At 35.2% G+C, this 19084-nt stretch overlaps 1 protein-coding gene across 4 annotated transcripts in view; it reads left to right on the top strand.

Moving 5' to 3' along the window:
- Nucleotides 1-19084, top strand: part of LRBA (LPS responsive beige-like anchor protein) — a 412366-nt gene that overhangs the window by 46162 nt on the left and 347120 nt on the right. For all 4 annotated transcript variants that reach the window (XM_040582452.1, XM_040582440.1, XM_040582445.1 and 1 more), the window contains exons 6-20: nucleotides 1575-1696; nucleotides 1801-1927; nucleotides 3132-3251; nucleotides 3566-3712; nucleotides 4562-4759; nucleotides 5415-5548; nucleotides 6800-6908; nucleotides 7031-7183; nucleotides 8175-8343; nucleotides 10240-10319; nucleotides 11848-11910; nucleotides 13718-13815; nucleotides 15984-16076; nucleotides 16902-17010; nucleotides 17551-17632. In XM_040582452.1, the coding sequence (XP_040438386.1) occupies nucleotides 1575-1696; nucleotides 1801-1927; nucleotides 3132-3251; nucleotides 3566-3712; nucleotides 4562-4759; nucleotides 5415-5548; nucleotides 6800-6908; nucleotides 7031-7183; nucleotides 8175-8343; nucleotides 10240-10319; nucleotides 11848-11910; nucleotides 13718-13815; nucleotides 15984-16076; nucleotides 16902-17010; nucleotides 17551-17632 (1804 nt within the window). The remainder of the gene's footprint in view (nucleotides 1-1574; nucleotides 1697-1800; nucleotides 1928-3131; nucleotides 3252-3565; nucleotides 3713-4561; nucleotides 4760-5414; nucleotides 5549-6799; nucleotides 6909-7030; nucleotides 7184-8174; nucleotides 8344-10239; nucleotides 10320-11847; nucleotides 11911-13717; nucleotides 13816-15983; nucleotides 16077-16901; nucleotides 17011-17550; nucleotides 17633-19084) is intronic.

Genomic DNA, 19084 nt, shown 5'->3' with positions numbered 1-19084 from the left:
GTTCAGATGAGTGATTAATTTTGAAGTTCTGTGGTGTTCACTTGAAAAACAATTTAAAATGAAATAGGTAGTTGGAAAACTCTGTGCAGAATCTTCTGTAGGATTTTACACATATCAACACTTTTACTCCTAAAATGGTTGAATGAAATAGTATGTTAAAATTGTCATGCTTAATTCAGAATAAGATTTGGGTAAGATGTACCAGATGACTCATTACATTTTTGTTCACATAAATCCATTAGCTTTCTGCCTCGGTGGCTTGAGACTAAATTTCACCAGCTTTATGACATAATGAATTTTTTGGAATGATAACTGCAGAAGAATTTTTTTAGTAATTGGCATCTTTGTTTATCACATGAAATAGAACTTGGCAATAGACAGACATGTTTTTGTTCTTTTTGGCTCCTCATGTACTGTTTCTGCACTTCTAATAATTGTGTTGAATGCATGAACTGTACGTGATATTGGAGTGCCTCAGTAACCTGAATGTGAACATCCTTATATATTTTTACATTATGAAGTCTTAGAAATTAAGTATTTAATATAATTACTCCAAGATCCATTGTGAGTTAAACCAAATGATAGTGCTACCAGTTTGCAAAAGTTGGGCTCAGAGACATGCAGACTGATTAGTTAGCTGGTATAAAGAAGGATTTATAGCATTTTGTTTGGACAGGGATAGCTGAACGGAGCGTGAGAGCATAATAAGGAGTCTGGCGACACTCAAGTTCTTTGATGTTTTTTTGTTCATTGGTATTGATCATCTGGACAGCATCTTTGATCAGAGGTTATGGCAGTCTTAGTTGAAGTGGGTATTACAAATCTGTGCAGCAAAACAGTGGAAAGTTAATGGTAATGTTAAAAAAAAACAAACCCAAAAACAAAACTCCGAAAACCCCCCAAAGTGCACACAATAAAACCAGACTGTTTGAAACAAAGGGTCCTAGGGTCCTGCCACACAGTTTATAACTTAAGAACTTTAGAACTAACCTAAACACAGTGTTTGATATGAGGATTTTGGCTGGTGGGGATTGTATTACCTTTCTTCTAAGAAAGTTTGTAAATCTGTTGTATTCTAACTTGAAGGCTACATGCATATGAGTTTCAAAAGAGAAAAGAATCTCTTAAGTGAAATGTGTATGATTCTGTTTTTGTGACCAACTTCTTTTCATAATCAGTTATTTTCCTGAATACCAATACTAGGTGAAAATAAGTTTAGAAATGTGATTATTCTGTCAGGCTACCACAAAACCAAATCAACTTGAATTTGCATTTTGAGGAGTTTTTGTGCTGTAAGACTTCCACTAACGCTTTTACTTTTTGAAGTGTAGGTTACTGTTAATAATCTTTGAGATATAAAGACCAGTTTTTAAATATTTAGATTAATTAAATATTTTAACAATGGAGTACATAAAGCACAGGAGTTAGACCAAGTTTTTTAGTATATAGAAACTGTACACATTTGTAGTGTATATCTGTATATCAGTATACATTTGTAGTGTGTATCTTAAGCTGTGTACTGTTACTATTGTGACGTAGATCTTTCTACGTGAATAACTTCTTGCTTTCTTTAGGCTATTGCCTTACCTCCTATAGCCAAGTGGCCATACCAGAATGGATTTACTTTCCACACTTGGCTAAGGATGGATCCAGTAAATAATATCAATGTGGATAAGGATAAGCCTTACTTATATTGGTAAGTATTATGTAAAACCGTATTTCTGATTTTCACTTTCTATTGAGTGTTCAATGATTTCTGCTTCCATTTGCTTATGTGTTGATTTTGTTCTAATTTGTTAGTTTTCGAACAAACAAAGGACTTGGTTATTCTGCTCACTTTGTTGGTGGCTGCTTGATTGTAACATCCATAAAATCAAAGGGAAAAGGTTTCCAGCATTGTGTAAAATTTGATTTCAAGCCACAAAAGGTGAGTAAAAATAATAAAACCTTTCAGTTTCATGAATTTAAAAATGTTCTTTCTGTAGTGTTCTTTCTGTAGAACAACAGTTATACTGGAATGAGCAAAACAAATTTGTGTTCAGAATTCTTACTTCTTTTTGATTTTACTTATGAAATGTATAAGAAAGAGCTGGAAAATGCAGTTTACTAGAAGTTTTATGAATTTGAGACTTGTGTAAATTCTTGGAGGACTTTTAGTACATATACACAGCTTGGAAGTTAAAAGGCTTGTGATTTTTAACTTCTCTGTTTATACTGTGTTTTCTCCTACCTCCAGACATTCTCTTCTCCTTTTCCTAAAGGGTTTTGCTAAGGCTCCTCTTTCTTCATGTGGACAAATTCAGTGTTATTTTAAGAAAGCGAGATTACTAAGCCACATTTAGTTTTCTTAATCCAGCTAGGACCATTCGTAGGAGTTTGGTCATCTTACATGTGGGAGAACAACAGATTCAACGTTGAAAGTATATTATACTTCATGTTCATTCAGTTTATCCATAAAATTGTCATCTTGCATTTGGTGCTTTATTCAATGTATTTTTTCAAAGGTAAGAATTATAAAATATTAGTTGATTTTATTGCTGATGTTCAAGGCTGCTCGACGACTTAGTATTATACTATGTTGAAAATGTTTCCTTTTTCAACTAGGTATTCTGCTAATGTTTTTAGAGCAACTGGTGTAAACATTTTTGTGGGAGAACAGGCCTCCTCAGGAATTCCTTATCAGTAATCCCTTGCTGTAAATATGGATTCTGTTTGTGATAATTTGACATGTACAGCCTTTGAAAGTCTTCAGTCTGGAGCCATCCTTGCTCTTTGGAATGACAACATTTGCAGTAGTCCATCATGCTAAGAGTAATCCAACTTGGGACTTATTTACACCATGGTTTCAGTGTAGATATGGTTCAGCATTGCCATGAAGATTTTTTGAGTTCTATGCTATAAATATCTTTTAAGCTTCTGTGTCTGCTTTTTGTAGCAAAATGGCATATTATGCTTTGACATAGCTATGCAAGAAAACTCACCAATAACTTAATCTCTTCTACTTAAAATAAATCTTTCGGTCTTAATTTAATTCACATAAATAGTTGAATTTGTTCTACTATGTCCCACTTTAATGCATAAGCCATTTTGAGTGTCTATAGTATTATATCAATTATTTTCTTATCATTTAGTGGTATATGGTTACTATAGTGCACATCTATAATCGCTGGAAGAATAGTGAACTTCGATGTTATGTGAATGGGGAACTGGCGTCTTATGGAGAAATAACATGGTTTGTCAACACCAGTGATGTAAGTAATCCCTGTATACTAATGTCTATAGTTGATCATCTTGAATGGATTACATAGATATCCTTTGCCATTTTTTTTAATAAACCTCCCCCATTTTATACCTTTTTAAGAAATGTTGAAATAAAATCAACAGCTTCTTGGTAGAGGAGTAGATTCTGCTTTTATACATATAAGAACTTAAAATATGTGTCTGCTGAGACCCTCAAATGCTTGTTTATGTAAAAATTATATTCCTTGTAATATACATCTTCTTTGCATAATTTGCTTGCATAGTGTATATTAAACCCTGTTACTGGGTTCTGTTTCATTTTCAGACTTTTGACAAATGTTTCCTGGGTTCTTCAGAAACAGCAGATGCCAATCGAGTGTTTTGTGGGCAAATGACATCAGTTTACCTGTTTAGTGAGGCTCTCAATGCTGCTCAGATCTTTGCCATTTATCAGCTTGGTTTGGGATATAAGGTATCTTAGAATTTACTATAAAATTTCTGGAGATTAATTCTGATAAGACTCTTTATGGTGGGTTTTAAGAATGTTGTGACACCTCTATGTACTTCGAGAAATCTTCTTCCCATATAATCTTTTTATTAAACTCTTCTGTATTTCTTCTATAAGCCTATGTATCACTTTACAAACTACAAGTAAGCATTAATTCAGTTATTTCATTTCTTAAAAGAATAATTCAAGTTCATGTTCACTGTTCAAAATTTCCGTGTTGGTAATTGGGAGAGGGAGGACACCACTGATCTTTGGCTAGGTTCACTTTTTCACTGAGGATGAAAACTTCAGATCAAATATGATGTATTAGTTTTAGAAATTTAGCTTTATAGTTGATTGTGCTAGTCAGTTTTTTTCATGTCTGAAGTTAGTGCTGAGGCGTAGTTTTGCTGCAGTGATTTATTATTTGTTTTGTTGTAGCCTGAGGAGCACTAATTGAAGAATGTTATTCCCTAGCAGCTGTACAAACATACGCTAAAAAAGATGGTTCCTATTCTGTCTGCTTCTCAATTATCAGTTCCTTCTGAGTGAACATTGCTGACTGTCACTCTGTTTCCTAGCTAATGTGTTTCTTTTACATTACCCACCATTTTGGCAATGTCACTCTTCATGGGTCAAAAATTCTGCAGTTTAAATTCTGTAAAATTGTCTTTGAGTCACTGTTTTTATGAGACTTTCTGAAATGTTGCTAGATTGAAGAAGCAATGTTGTAGTCGATTTTTGGCAATAATTGTGTTCTGGGCCATATTCTCAATATGTGTAATCTACTTTTTTTTTTTTTGTTTGTTTCCTCAACCCTGCTCCCCAATCCAGGGAACATTCAAATTCAAGGCAGAAAGTGATCTCTTCCTTGCTGAACATCATAAATTGTTGCTGTATGACGGCAAACTATCCAGTGCTATTGCTTTTATGTACAATCCAAGGGCTACGGATGCACAGCTGTGTCTAGAGTCATCCCCTAAGGATAACCCTTCTATTTTTGTTCATTCACCACATGCCCTCATGCTGCAGGTATATCAACATTTTCATAGATTTTGAGGATACAAATTATTTCTGTTTGAAAACCTAAAACCTCAAGTTTTACGAGGTTTTGGACAAGATTGGGATCTGTTAATAGGTTGGGGTTTTGGGGTTGTCCCTGCTGCTGTGTACCCTGTTTCTTGAATTAACGTGAATGCACAGGAATCAAAAGAAAAAAAGTATATTTTATCAAATTTACAACCAAAAAAATGTCAGTATTACAAAGACTGTTAGCTTTTTTGAAATAATCCTTCTTAATTTCTGATTTATGTTCACTCCCCTACAGATATTACCTATCTCCCATCCTTTGCCCCGTTGATATGATACCTTTTTCTTCCTTAGGCTTTGAATGCCTTAATCTGTTAATTTGTCAGAAGCTTTTCCTGGTGTTCTAGAGTTTTTCTATTACTAAAGAATTGGTTTAGAATTTCCAAGCTACCTCCTCTATTGATCTGAGGAACTACACTGTAGACTGTATCTAAAGCAATAGGTCAGCCAGACTGGGAATTTAGTGTGGCTGTGGCAGCCAGTTTTTCTAATTGGTAATAATACAATTTTTATATTTAGGAGATTTCAAACTCTTTCTAACACAGTTTTTAACAGTTTCTGAAAGAGATTTCAATATTTCTTAATTCTTCTTTGTCAGGATGTGAAAGCAGTCTTAACGCATTCTATCCAAAGTGCCCTACACTCCATTGGAGGAGTGCAGGTACTTTTCCCTCTCTTTGCACAGTTGGACTACAGGCAATATTCATCAGACCATGTTGACACAACTGTTTGGTGAGTCTATGTACTTACTGTGTTTTGTTCTTTGTTTCTTTTTAAGTAAATTACTTCTTTATTAAGGAGCATAGTCATTTAAATTGTCTTGTGCAGCAATGAATTATGTGAAACAACAGAAAAGTGGCCTTGTTACAGGCAGGACCTCAATGTGATGTGCTTATTTATACCGAAGTTTCTAAATAGAATCAAAATATACACATAATTTCTACTTCACAATTATTTGTGTAACAATTACAGACAATTCTCTTGAGCTTATTCCTGTCATGGAAAAATCTGCTGGGGAAGGCTTGAAGAGCAACTCCAGGAAGGATGACTTTTTCAGCTACATGAAGTCATTCCCTGGAATTTTTTTGTTTTGTTTACATTTAGACTTTTTGGAAGATACTGTTACTCAGTGTTACTGCCAAGAGTTTTCTGTGGTCTAAACTCTGCTTCAACTCAGTCTGATTTCTGAACATCCAGGCACAGAAACCGGTGGAGCTCTTACGTTAGAGCGTAATTAATAGCAAAGGGACTGCTTTTTAGAATCCTGGTGTAGTTTTCTATGTTTCATTGCAATTGTAGTTTTGTGACTGATAAAAGATGATCTACATCCATATTGTTGCTAAGAAGGGGTGGTCACAGTGTTCCTTCAGCCAGTTGTATGTTCCTGGACCTCTCTTCAATTGGCTCAGATTTGGGCATCTATGTGACAAGTCAGGGATTTGTTTCAGTTGCAAACTGGCCGAGCATAGTGGGATTTTCAGCTAAGGTCTTAATTCATAGGCAGCAGTGCTGTGACGCAAGGCAAAGGGCATGAACATTCCTTTTGGCAGCAGTACAGAAATGAATTAACTTGAACCCATAGTAAAGCTGTGTCTAGAAAAATATTTACAATGTTTGCTCATCTGAAAGCAATAGGAAGTGGAATTGCTTTTGTTCCTATCTTGCAGAATTTTGAAATTTAAATAGAAAGCAGAGAAGTACATGCTTGACTGTTGCCTTTCTGCAAGGAATTTTTTTTTCAGAATTTTGCTATTGCACAGTTATCTCAGAATCCAGAATTTCAAGTTAGAAAGTTAATTAAAAGTAAGAAGTTAAAGCTTTCAAAACTTGGTCTTGCTCTTCGTTTTAAAAATTCTGATCTGAGCACTTATGTAACACGTTAAAATTATTTCTGGGCTGTGTGATGGAAGTGTTTATTTGGAAATACTTTGTCTTGTTGTAACCCTTTAAAACTATTTTTCTCTACTAAAACATATTTTTCAGTTCCACTTTATTGGCTTTTATCATGGAGTTGTTGAAGAACTCCATTGCTATGCAAGAACAGATGCTTTCCTGTAAGGGCTTCCTTGTGATAGGTTATAGCCTAGAAAAGGTAAACCAAATCTTTCTCAATGTCTTACATTAATCTTGATTATTGTTGGTTTTTTTTTTTTGAGAGAAATACTTTTCTTAGACTGTTGCAGGGCTCTTCCTTATGCAGATCTTCTTTTACAGTCTTCCAAAGCCCACGTTACCCGAGCTGTACTAGAACTTTGCCTTGCCTTTGCGAAATATCTGAGCAACTTGCACAATGGGGCGCCCTTACTGAAGCAGCTGTGTGATCATGTTCTCCTTAATCCTGCAATATGGATTCATATTCCAGCACAGGTAAAATTGTTTATGCATAAGATACCTTATGATATATCTTTTGATTTGGGAGTGTTGAGACTAAACCTGGACTCCTAGAATTATATGTCCTGGATCCCTAGCAGGAATCATGCAGAAACTGTTTTCAGACTCTGCTTTTCTGCATGTAGCTATCAAGTTTTGCAGTCTCTCAGAGTTTTCAGGGAGTTTGGAAACCTGCAGAGTTGGGAGTGACTTCTGCAGTCCCTCACCCAGTCAGTGTTGGAGACTGAGAAGGAATTTTGGATATGTTAGTTGGCAAAAAACCAGCAATTTTTAGGACACATTGTTCTGGGTGTGAGATTTGAAGTCTTCATTGAAATTGATATATTCCCCACAGAGTACTTTTGGTGAATTCATGTTCTTTGAGAGCAAACAGCTTGGATGGAGACTTTACAATTAGTTCTACCTGAAACCTTCCTACCATGTTTTTTGGCCTCCTCTGTAAGGGTTTGTTTTGCATTTCAAAAACTGAGACAGCACTAAAAATGCTACTGTTTAAGTCATTGTAAAACATTTGTTTAATACTTACTAACTTCATTTAGCTTTAGCATTTAAGTCATTTATTTCCTAGGAAAAAAAAAAGGAAAGAAGATTTGTAAATGTTTAAGCCTATAATAAATATACACCTTTCTATAATACTTTCTCTGCGACTCTGTTGTGAACAAAGAGGTTGGGCTCGATGATCTCCAGAGGTGCCTTCCTATCTCAGCTATCAGTGGTTGTGTGAATACCATACACTCATGCTCCTATGAGCATGGACCAACTTAAAAAAAACACAGCACTTATAGTTTTAGAAATAAAATGAAATTTTTCATCAGTTTGCAAGGGTTTCAAGAGCTTTGTGACTGAGCTATGCAGAGAAATTCATATTTCTTTAAGACATTTTAATAGATGGAATTTAAGAATTCAGTTGTCTGATGTGCTGCAATTTTGCTGTAATGATTTTTAATCTCCTGATTGGGTGTTGTAGGTTCAGCTGATCCTGTACACTTACCTGTCTACTGAGTTCATTGGCACGGTTAACATATATGGTGCAATCCGGCGGGTTGGGACAGTTCTTTTGGTCATGCATACCCTGAAATACTATTACTGGGTAGTCAATCCTCAGGATCGCAGTGGTATAACTCCCAAGGGCATAGGTATGTATTAATTTCTACTCTAACAAGCTGATGTTTATTTAAAAAAAACACCCTTGTATACAATGTGTAGGATAGAACTGTAAAAGAATTGTATTTTAATGGGGTGGGTTCACTGTAACGGTTTGAGCAGTGTGCTTTTGTCCATAGGATATTCTTGAAAGCTTTTTGATAATCTAATGGAAAATTTCTTAAAAAGTCATATCCTCTGTTATCAAAGACCTATGTGAATTAATACTAGATAGAGCTGGTCAGAGAAATGGTAGGATTTTGGAAGTGTAAATCTGTGCCTGAGAATGTGGTCTCTTTATGGAGCTTGTTCAAGTACTGGACAGTCTTTAAGTGCTTGATAATAGCAGTATAGCTGAAAACAAGCATATGGAGTCTATCTGACAAGTGTAGGGAGCTGAACTTGTTGCGAAACTGCTTAATAAGCATGCTTAATCCAGACAGTGAACTCACGGCAAAAGTAATAAGAAATTTAGAACAGGTGTCTACTACTTGTCGTTGACACGGAAGAGAGAACAAGAGTACTTACTGATCCTAAGACAAAAAGCAAAAGGAATAGCTGCATGACTAAGAAATCCAGTACTGTAAAAGAAACTGGGAGAAGTGAGACGTGCACCAGCATAACGTAAACATGTGCAGATGGAACTGGCATGGATAAGGGAATTGAGGCTGTTTGGGAAGTAAGACTTTATGACCCTTCTAATTGTTGTTCTGTGTTTTATGGGGCTGGGCACACAGCCTTGGCAAAGGATTAATTAAAATCTCTAGTCTCTCCTGTATGGAAGAAAGGCTCTGGAATTTCAGAGAGAGAAGCATGTGATGAAAGAGAGCTAGATACACTGGGAGTGAGTGCTCCTCAGTTATGTTCAACTTCCTGCCAGCAACTTCTCAAAATGACCAACCCTTCCTGTTGAGAGGGTTGCAAAGGTGGTTTTGTAGTATTTTGCATCCTGTAAGGAGCGAAGCATGTGTGTGTTCTCCTTTTTTAGTGAAGATATGGCTTTACTTAATTATTTTCTGAACAGATTTCTTAAGCCTGAGGCAAGTGTGTGTGTAGGATAGTCTTACTAATACAGTTTAATGGCCTATTGACTAAACAGATCTATATTGAAAATAACTATTCTTAATCAAACACGCCTGTGGGCCTATACTGCATAAAACCAGATTTGTATGATCACTTACACTTGCTAGTTAGTTTGCTTTTCCGTGATGATAAAGATCATAAGAACTGTGAACCTATGAGCAAATGTAAAAAGTATCCCTAAAAATATATTTGCTTTCTGTATGAAAGCTTTTACTTGGCTTTGACATTTAGTTGCACCTGTTTCTTTAACCTTTCTTCTCCTGGGAACTGCTCAGTATTTGAGTATTTAAAATGTTTCAGTGAAAGTCTACTTTACACAGGAATGGCAAAACCAAGTTCTTTTGACTTTGAGTTAACAAATCAAGTCACAGCTTTCGAGGTAATCTTTATATATAAGATTGGAAGATTGATTTTTTTGTTGTGTATATAGCCAGTATGTAATAATGGCATATAGTTCTTCCTTTGAGCTTCAGCAAAACCTTAAAAACAATTGTAAATTGCAAAAATCTGAAATCTGGAAATTCTGACATAAAGTTCTCATATCAGTCTTTGCATGGAATAGGTTCATAGACACTGCAAGGAAGTGGTAAAATCGTGAAAAGAATTTGGAGGGGTTGGGCATTTTGCTAGTAAACAGTGTTAAAATGCATTACTGTTTTGTAGACTGAAGTGGAAGAAAGGTAACTTTACTTAGAACTGTGCTCTCTTCCCCCAGAAAACGCCTTTTGTTTTTCATTACGTGAAAATGCATACTATGCTAATAACGGTTAATTTGCATGTCATATATCTACTTTCTTCTTTTGTAGATGGACCACGGCCTACTCAAAAAGAGATTTTATCTCTGCGAGCATTCTTGTTGATGTTCATTAAGCAACTGGTGATGAAGGTAGGACAACTTTAAATTATGATAGGATATCTAAGTTTCTTTTCATAAAGAAATACTCTTTAATACAGCATTTTTTATTAAGCATGTTGAACTTTGTAAACAAATAAGTAAATAAAAATACCATGTCAGGTGCATCTTTGTTGTGGCTCTCGCCACAGACAGCAGTGCTAAAGATACATTTTTCTCTTTTTTTAAGCTGTTTTTATTAGAAGTAAAGCTGTTAGATCATTAATATAGAAATGTTTACTACTGGGGAAATAAGTATTTGATTCCATTTTTGGTTTTTTTGGGTAAGAACACTATCACCTGCATCAGAAGTGCTTATAGACTAAAGAACATAATTCAATATTATAGGCTGTAGGCCAGTAGGACAGAGGAGCATAAGAAAGACTTACTCTATCAATAAGTTTCACAGCTGCTCGTTAGACATTAGATGAATATTGAAATTCAGCAGTTGTGCTTATAGACTCGTCTTAACCCTTTCCTATTGTAAGCCCTGTCTCTCTCCTTCTGTCCCTTCAGTAGACTGACTTTTCTGTGTTTGAATCCACCTCCCTTTCTCTCCTTTTCCCCTGCGTGTCTCAGGGACCAGTATGCTCTCTGTACTGCTAGCCTTAGCCCCAGCAGTATGGAGAGTAACTACCAGAAAAACTCTGCTTTTGACTCTCATACTCTTCCTTTAAATAGGATGTTCTGCAATTTGAAGTATTGGGGACAATTTAGGTGTCAAACTCTAAAGGACTTTCTTTAAGTGTTAGCTGCATTTTATTTATTTATTTTAAATATCTGTCAGAGATTTATAACTTGGACAGTTTTGGAGAGTGTTTCACAAGGACAGTAAAAAGCGTGTCCATCATAAAAGATTGATTCTTGTGCACATTTTCTATTTGGACACAGTAGTGCAAAATCTTTTCAGGAAACGAGACTTGCTTTAAAAAATAAAAGCCTTAGAAATGAAGAAGGCTGCTTTTCCCTACCCTCATCCTGTTCTTAAACTTTTAGGTTTTGTATTATTTTCACCCGAAAAGACCTCAAGTCATATTCCTGACATAGACATCATAAGTTATTTAAATATCTGCAAAGTTAATAGCAACTGAAGGTAGGATTCTGCAGTGGAAAATAGGAAGTGTAAACTCAGCTGTAGGCATAGCTCACAGGCTTATAATGAAACATCCAGGTCTACTTTTAAATCCTTCTTTTTACCTTAACTTTCCTATTAATAGAGACAATTTGAACTCAGAGCTTCCTATCATTTAACATGTGTTACTCTAACAATTTCATGTACTATATTAGTATATTGCTAATTTTTATGCCTTTTTTGGAGTTGTCTTGAAGCACTTTTATAACTTTCAGTGGGTATTTTTTGGGCAGGGAAAAAGCTAGCTTCCAGCTATGAAGCTATTATAGTACCAAGTGAAAACAAATTTGTCTTGTGGGACATGCTTTGTCTGTGATGTTTATAATGCTCTTTTGGGAACAGTACTTTTGTACTTGAAGGATGATAATTAAAACCTGATTGTTTTTAAAGGACTATGGAATAAAAGAAGACGAATTGCAGGCTATCCTCAATTATCTGCTCACCATACATGAGGTAATCTTTAACTTGGGGTGTGTGTGGGAGGAGTGGTGTGCTACTGCTGCTGTTTGTGACCACCAAATATTTGAATTTTTTCAAATATTACCTTCTTTATGCCACAAGAGGGCTCTGTAGAGGAAGTAGCAGACATTATCCAACTCTTTAGTGTGGTGTACTGAATTGCCAATATTCCTGCAGTGATTTAAGCACTATGTTCAATGCTAGATTGAAGTTCATTAAGCCAGTAAGTCAAAATGGTTTCTTATGTTGTTCTGCAAACCGATTTACCAAGCAGGAGAAACAGATGGTGAGACTGACTTAAAAAAAAAAAAAAAAAAAAAAAAAAAAAAAAAAAAGACAAAACCTTGTTTTATGCTGCCTAAGTAATATTTTTTGTTTTTTCTTTCCTTTTTTATTTTGCTTCTTAAATAAAGCAATAAAATTGAAAACATGCATTAAAAAATAAAGATGTATGTTAATGGCATCTAAGAGAAGCATATAAACTTAATTGGGAGAAAATGTTGGTTACCACTGATACATCTGCATCTTCATATTTTAGCACCAGGAAAAGGCACTTTATGCCAGATGCAACATCAAAGACAAGGGAAATGGGGACATAAATCTAACTGATCTCATCTCTGTAAGGGTGCTTGAAATGGGTAAAATAAGGAATTAATTGAACTTCATTTCAAGCAGTATGAGGTTTTTTTTTCTTCTTTTGTTTACACCTATATGTTTTCCTTTTATTCTGTGGGCTGGTTGCTACTACTTGGTGGTAAATTTGATTCTACTTTATATGGAGGTATACAAAGTAAGTCTTGGTAACGTGTAAAAGTAAACCAAAATAGGAGAAGCTTTATATAGTCTTCACATGAGGGGGTGACATTTTCACTATTTACTATTTCACTATTATTTCTAATATTTCACTATTAGCAGTTTGTGTGGTCAAGTCTAAAAGATCAATGAATGCTGAATCCCACAGAATTAGGTATCTAGCTGTAAATTCAGAAAAACATCAACGAAAAAAGTAAAATTCAGCCTTCTTACAGGACTTGTTCACCAGTGACAGCACCTGTAATGCAAGTTAGTATTGTCGGGTGAATACAATTGTTCAAGGGGTGTAAAACCGGTCTAATAGAGAAAGAATCTGACTGTTCAGACGTGTTGGGAAATGGGTTGGTATTTTTTAAAATAAACTTTCATTTTAATACCACAAAGAATGGGAAAAGACAACGGCTGCATTTTGCTACTTTGTAGCTTATTGTTTTTAATTCTGATTAACTTCGAACAAATTAATAAACTGTTGTTTAGAGTGCTTTAGGCTAATAGTGTGGAAAAATTTACTAAGCTTGAATACCTGTTTTAAATGTTGTCTGTGGCAGGTGGTGGTATGTTTGGTTTTTGTTTTTTCCTTGGGGTGGATATTTGTCAGTAATGATTTTGCATTAAACACCACCTTGTGTCCCAGAACATGTGCAGCAGTTTATTTCTAGCTCCTGTGCAGTAAAAGAAGGGCTAACACACATGCAAACAGATGAGCGTGTGTGGAAGGAAACAGCATAGTCCAATAGTCTGTTCCCTGTCAAAGGCTTATATCCCAGACACAGATGTATCACTTTTCACTCTAGAAAATAAAGTATTTACTTCAGTAGTGTATTCTTCTGTTCTTGCCTTTTGATCCTGGCCTAATTTTTTTTTTGGTCCTTAGTTTACTATTACTCTCCAGATAATTTTGAAGTGTTTTGTAGTGTGTTTTTTTAACCAAAACAGTGTTCTAGCGTACATGCATTTTTAATTCAAACATGTAACTTTTGTTTAACAGGATGACAATCTAATGGATGTCTTGCAGTTACTTGTTGCTCTGATGTCAGAGCATCCCGGTTCTATGATCCCTGCTTTTGATCAGAGGAATGGATTACAGTAAGTTTGAATTTTGTAAGTGGTCAAAAAGAAATAGTATTTTGACCATAATGTTGCGTGCTAGAATTTCCACAAAATCTGAAAGGCCCTCATCAGTGGGTGTGTTGCAGTCTTAGACTCCTCTTGAAAGATTTTTGTGTCCAGGTGTTCTTTTGACAACAAGTGATGTTGGATTTACTGTCGATGAGGTCTTTTTTTTTAATGTTTCCAAGCTGTCAGTCATGCTTAAACAGGTAGTGATCAATTTGAGTTAGTCTATACATTGATGTTAAGTCTTCATCTACTAGTGCTTAGTCTTTAGCCTCCCATTCTTAGATATGAACTGAAAGTGGGCTGACAAAAATTGGTTCAGGTTTCTTCTGATCTTTGTTAGTTTTCTTTCCTTTTCTTTTTTTAAGCATGTAAAGCATTATGGGACTTTTGCAGAAGAAACCTTTTATTTGTTTAAATTTAGCACTTTGTGGTATGGATTGTTCACAATCTTTTTTTCAGCAAACAAAAATATTGTTTAACACTGTGAGAGAAAAGTAGGGAAAGTAGCAAATTCTACTTACAGTAAAAGCACAAGAGAAGATCTGCTAGAAAGTCTAAAGCTTATGACTCTGATTTTGTGTTGTGGCTCTCAGAGGGTAGTCACATTATTGAACTTCTCTACTTTAAAATGAACCTGCCTGTACATAGTGGAGGAAAAAAATTGGAACAGGCAAACAAATGTAAGAACTATTCCTAGAAGGGTTTGTGGAGTAGTAATTCTCTTGCTGTGTAAAGGCAGAGTCTCATTTCATACATTTTGTTGCACCTATTGGTTAACCCCTATTTATACATACATTTTTTTCAGTTGCCCTTTCTCAAGAGACGACATTCTGGCATGTTCATAATTGTTTTCTCTGCTTTTAGTGCTAGGCTGATTATTTTTTTTTTTTACCCATTTTCTTCAGCTTTGACTTCATTTGTATGGTAATGTATCATGCTTTGGGAAACTAATAAAAACTATAAATAACAAAATATTTGAATGTCATGTTGAGTCTCCAGTGCAATATGTTTGTTTTTTATTTAACAACTGGCAGTAGACATTTTCTTTTTTATTTACTAGTATATGGTCATGTCAATATGAATAGTGAGTCCACGGTGAGAAATCACTTTGTTTTCCTGTCTCATTTGTTACATTCCTTGCTCCTGTATTGTCTCCAGTCACTTAACGGGTTTTTGTATGCTTATTGATACATCTGCTTTTTCTAATTAATATTCTTGACATTTAAAAATAGTTTTATAAAGCTTTATAAATACTTGGAGTTTTTAAATAATTTTAAAATGCTAGTCTAATTTCATTTGATTTGGGGAGTGGAAGATACTGATGAGATCTGTGCACTATTACAGATTGAATTGGTAATGTCAAATATTTGTAAGGTTACTGGACACTTCCCACTGTAAACTGTACTTCCAATTATTTATTAACTTACTAGACTTTCATCAGTTACATGGACACTTTCCTTGCTGTTTTTGTTACACTCTCGTTTTCTTTCTTGGCAAAACTTCAGCTAGAACTGTTCAGCTAGTCAGGTCTAGTACTTCACTACAAACATGCTCCTAGCTCCCTTCAGCTTTGTTCTTACACCTTCCAGTGGAAAAATCATAAACGGGTGTAGAGCATAATCGTAAGGAGGTGAAGAGCAGAAACCAATGTAGGTGAAATGAGAAGAATGGCTCCTGACTCGATGTCATTATCCCTCCTCAGGGAGCAACAGAATACACAGATGTCAAATATTAGGGCTAGTAATAAATCCCCCTCCATACAGGGCTATTCCTATCCAGCCACATTTATACTAAAAAGTTGCTTGCTTGGTTTTTTGGGTAAAATATCAGATTAAGACAGTTCTCAAAATAGGAACTGCAGCAGCCTTTCACAGCATGTTTTATGTATTGGTATTTGAGAGATATTTAGATTAAATTAAAAATCTCTAAATGTAATTATAAAATGTGAAATCAAACACTATTGTGCTGTTAACAGAAATGTCATGCTGTTTTTTGTGGACTTTTAATAGTCATTCTTTTAAATTAAGCTCAGATACACAGCAATTTTTGGAATGAAAAATTAACTGCAGTAGACTGCAAATAAATTTATATTTCAACTATTTTAGGAAACACTGTTTTGTGTTTTCTCTACTTAGGGTTGTCTACAAGCTTTTAGCATCACAAAGTGAAGGCATCAGGGTGCAAGCTCTAAAAGTGATGGGATATTTCTTAAAGCATCTTGCTCCAAAGTAAGTATTGATTTAGGTCCTAAAAAAAGCCCCACCTCTCCCCGCCGCCCCCCCCCCCCCCCCCCCCCCCCCCCCGGAGGAAAAAAAGTAGGTTTTTACACATATATTTTTACACATATATGCCATGGTGTATCTATATGTATCTATTTGTACAGTAAAAAAAGCTGGAGGTTAGTGAGTAAATACGCTTCACTGAGTAGAAGCTACTGTTCTTCAAGTAACCTTCAATTTGTTTGTCATTAATACATTTCTGATATGGTGGAATGGAATTACTTGTTATTGGCAGCTAGCGTCCAGGCATTATCACTTCCTTACCAGGTTCATTTAATACTTGCAGTATGGCTACTTGCTTTTTAAAGTTGTCTTTTTCCATATTTCCACAGAAATCAGTAGCAAGAATTAGACTGCTGAGATTGAACCCCATGTTACTTACTGAGAACTAAATCTAATATGTCACAAGTTGACTACAATAGTAGGTAACTAGTGAGATCGCTGTCCATGGTTGTATTTTTGAGTGAAACGAGGACAAAGATGCCCTTTCCTTAGTGTTTATCAAGAAATACCTGTGGGTGTGTTCCAGCTTCTTGGGCCTGCGGATGGGTAGACTGCATTTATGGAACAAAGTTAGCTGTTGTCTGTCTGTCTTCAGCAAGTGACTTATCCTTTCAGAATTTGAATCGTCGCCCTTTTCCTTAATGAAAAGTGAAAGACAAGGGAAAAAATGAAAAAGATGTTTCCAGTGATTTCATATTTCTTGGGGCACACTGTTGAAGCTTTTTTTTCCCCCTAAAGCAAGTTGAATTTTATCTATCTTTACTATTTTAGGAGAAAAGCTGAAGTCATGCTTGGACATGGATTGTTCTCTTTGTTGGCTGAAAGGCTGATGCTTCAGACAAGCTTAATCACCATGACCACATACAATGTCCTATTTGAGGTAGTAATATACTGTAGTTAGGATCCAATCTTCCTAATTACTTGTAAGACATGTTAGAAAATTGCTTACATATTTGTGTTGATATGTTCCAGATGACATTAAACCTTAGCCTTATGCAGCTGAGTGCTGCTTTTTTCCAAAGCTCACTACTTGAGATTTTCCCCCCTCCCCCTGCCCCAATTTGATGATGCTTATTATGAACAATTCTAGATTATGAGTAACCTGAATGTCTCGAGCAGACACTCATATTTTACTATAGCAATGATCTTGCCTTATGATGATTGTTTTGGTTAGATTCAGGTTTCTCTTCCACTGTACTTAAAATAACAGTGTGTGCTTAAGAGAAAGCAAAAAAAAATAGTTTGGAGTAAAATTTTAGTTACAGGATGAAATAAATTATCAAGTTAGACAAATGGGGTTTTGGTTAATTTTTGGAACCATGGAGAAATAACGATGGTGCTGTATGAAGGATGTATCCAACTATTTTTCAGTGAGCTGTCTTTATGAACATTGATATGGCATCTTCTTCTTTCTTGCTAGATTCTGACTGAACAGATTTGCACTCAAGTGATACATAAACAACATCCTGACCCAGATTCAACAGTGAAGATACAAAATCCTCGTAAGAACGATACATGTTTCCAAGTGCTACCATATGAAAAATTTGCTTTAAAAAGCTTATTAATTACATCCACCAGTCTTAATTCTGATCTGTTTCACATGCTTTCATAAAAAAGGAAAGATAATGTGCATTTAGTTGGAGTTATTTAGGAAGTATGTCTCTATAGCTTTTGAAAGAGGTTTTACATGTCTAAATGTGTATGTAGTTCATAACTCACCATTTTTGGCTGTGCAGTCATGTTAGGAAATGGTTTTTCAAGACTTCCATGCACAGGATACTTTGATTTAATACATGTTAAGGTTCCTGCAAAATTCTGATTGCATTATTTAGTGATGTCAGACTAAATTACCTGAAACATGGAAACAGCCTTCATCTTATATTACATTCAGTATGACAATACTAGATGGAAAGTAGGAGAAATGTATCTGCTCGCTGTTTTGGCTAGCCTACTTTATGGGAAATACCTTGATATGAAACTTTAGATCTAGTCTCTTGACCAGTACTGATCTCCTTTACTGAATCATATGCATTATTGCTGTGCTCTGCGTATAATACAACGGACTTACGATAGCTTTTGGAGTTAATTTTTTTTCTGGAGAAATAATAGATTTTTCATTTTCATAGCTGCTTTGTGATTCAATGTAGGTCATAGTTGTGGGTTTGCTTCTTGTGGCAAGTGGGGAAGAGAAAGGAAAGCAAAGCAGATACAGAGGAAAGAAAACCAGTTGCAGTATGCCATTTGCCTTCTGGTAAATCTGTATGAAGCAAGAGATGTGAGGACATTTCTGTTACTTTCTCTTAAGATTTTTTTTTTTAAGTTGGGAGTCACTGCTGTGGTTAATACAGATTATTTGTACTGTGAGGTATGAGTCTGGAACTATCTAGGTCTAGCAGGAAGAGTGATTTCTAGAGGACCTTTTTAAGATCAGTGCTAATATTGGATAAGGAATTTATCTTTTTAAAGAAATTGTACAATGTGAACTGAAGATCACAGTGACCATGTTCAAATTGCACCCTAATTTATTTACAATGTCAACTTCTTTTTAAAGTAACAAGAACAGTGGCTGCCCCACTGCTTCAAAAAGTGGCATGTACTTGCAATTTTGACTGTCTTCTAAAAACACAGGAAACGTTATGCTTATAAGAGATAAAATTTTATGTCGGGAGGGTTTTGTCCTTTTTCTCAAACTTTTTTTTTTGTAACAAATTGTAAAGTATAATCCAAAGTTGTTCATTCTTCAAAAATTCAGTATTATTAAAGTAGAGCAAAATCTATGCATTTTTCTCATATATTGATTTTATAATAGATACATCATATTATGTGAACTTCCTTGAAAAAGGTTCTGACAGATTCTTATAGCTTGTCATTTGTCATGCAGTAAGATTGGCGTTGCATAAACCTGATAATTCAAACAAAATACAGAATAATTGAACTTGGATTCCATTTTCTTC

Source organism: Falco naumanni, chromosome 1 (genome assembly GCF_017639655.2).
Source record: "Falco naumanni isolate bFalNau1 chromosome 1, bFalNau1.pat, whole genome shotgun sequence".
Lineage (NCBI taxonomy): Eukaryota > Metazoa > Chordata > Aves > Falconiformes > Falconidae > Falco > Falco naumanni.
The sequence above is the reverse complement of the archived record's forward strand: the minus strand, read 5'-3'. Positions and strand labels throughout refer to the sequence as shown.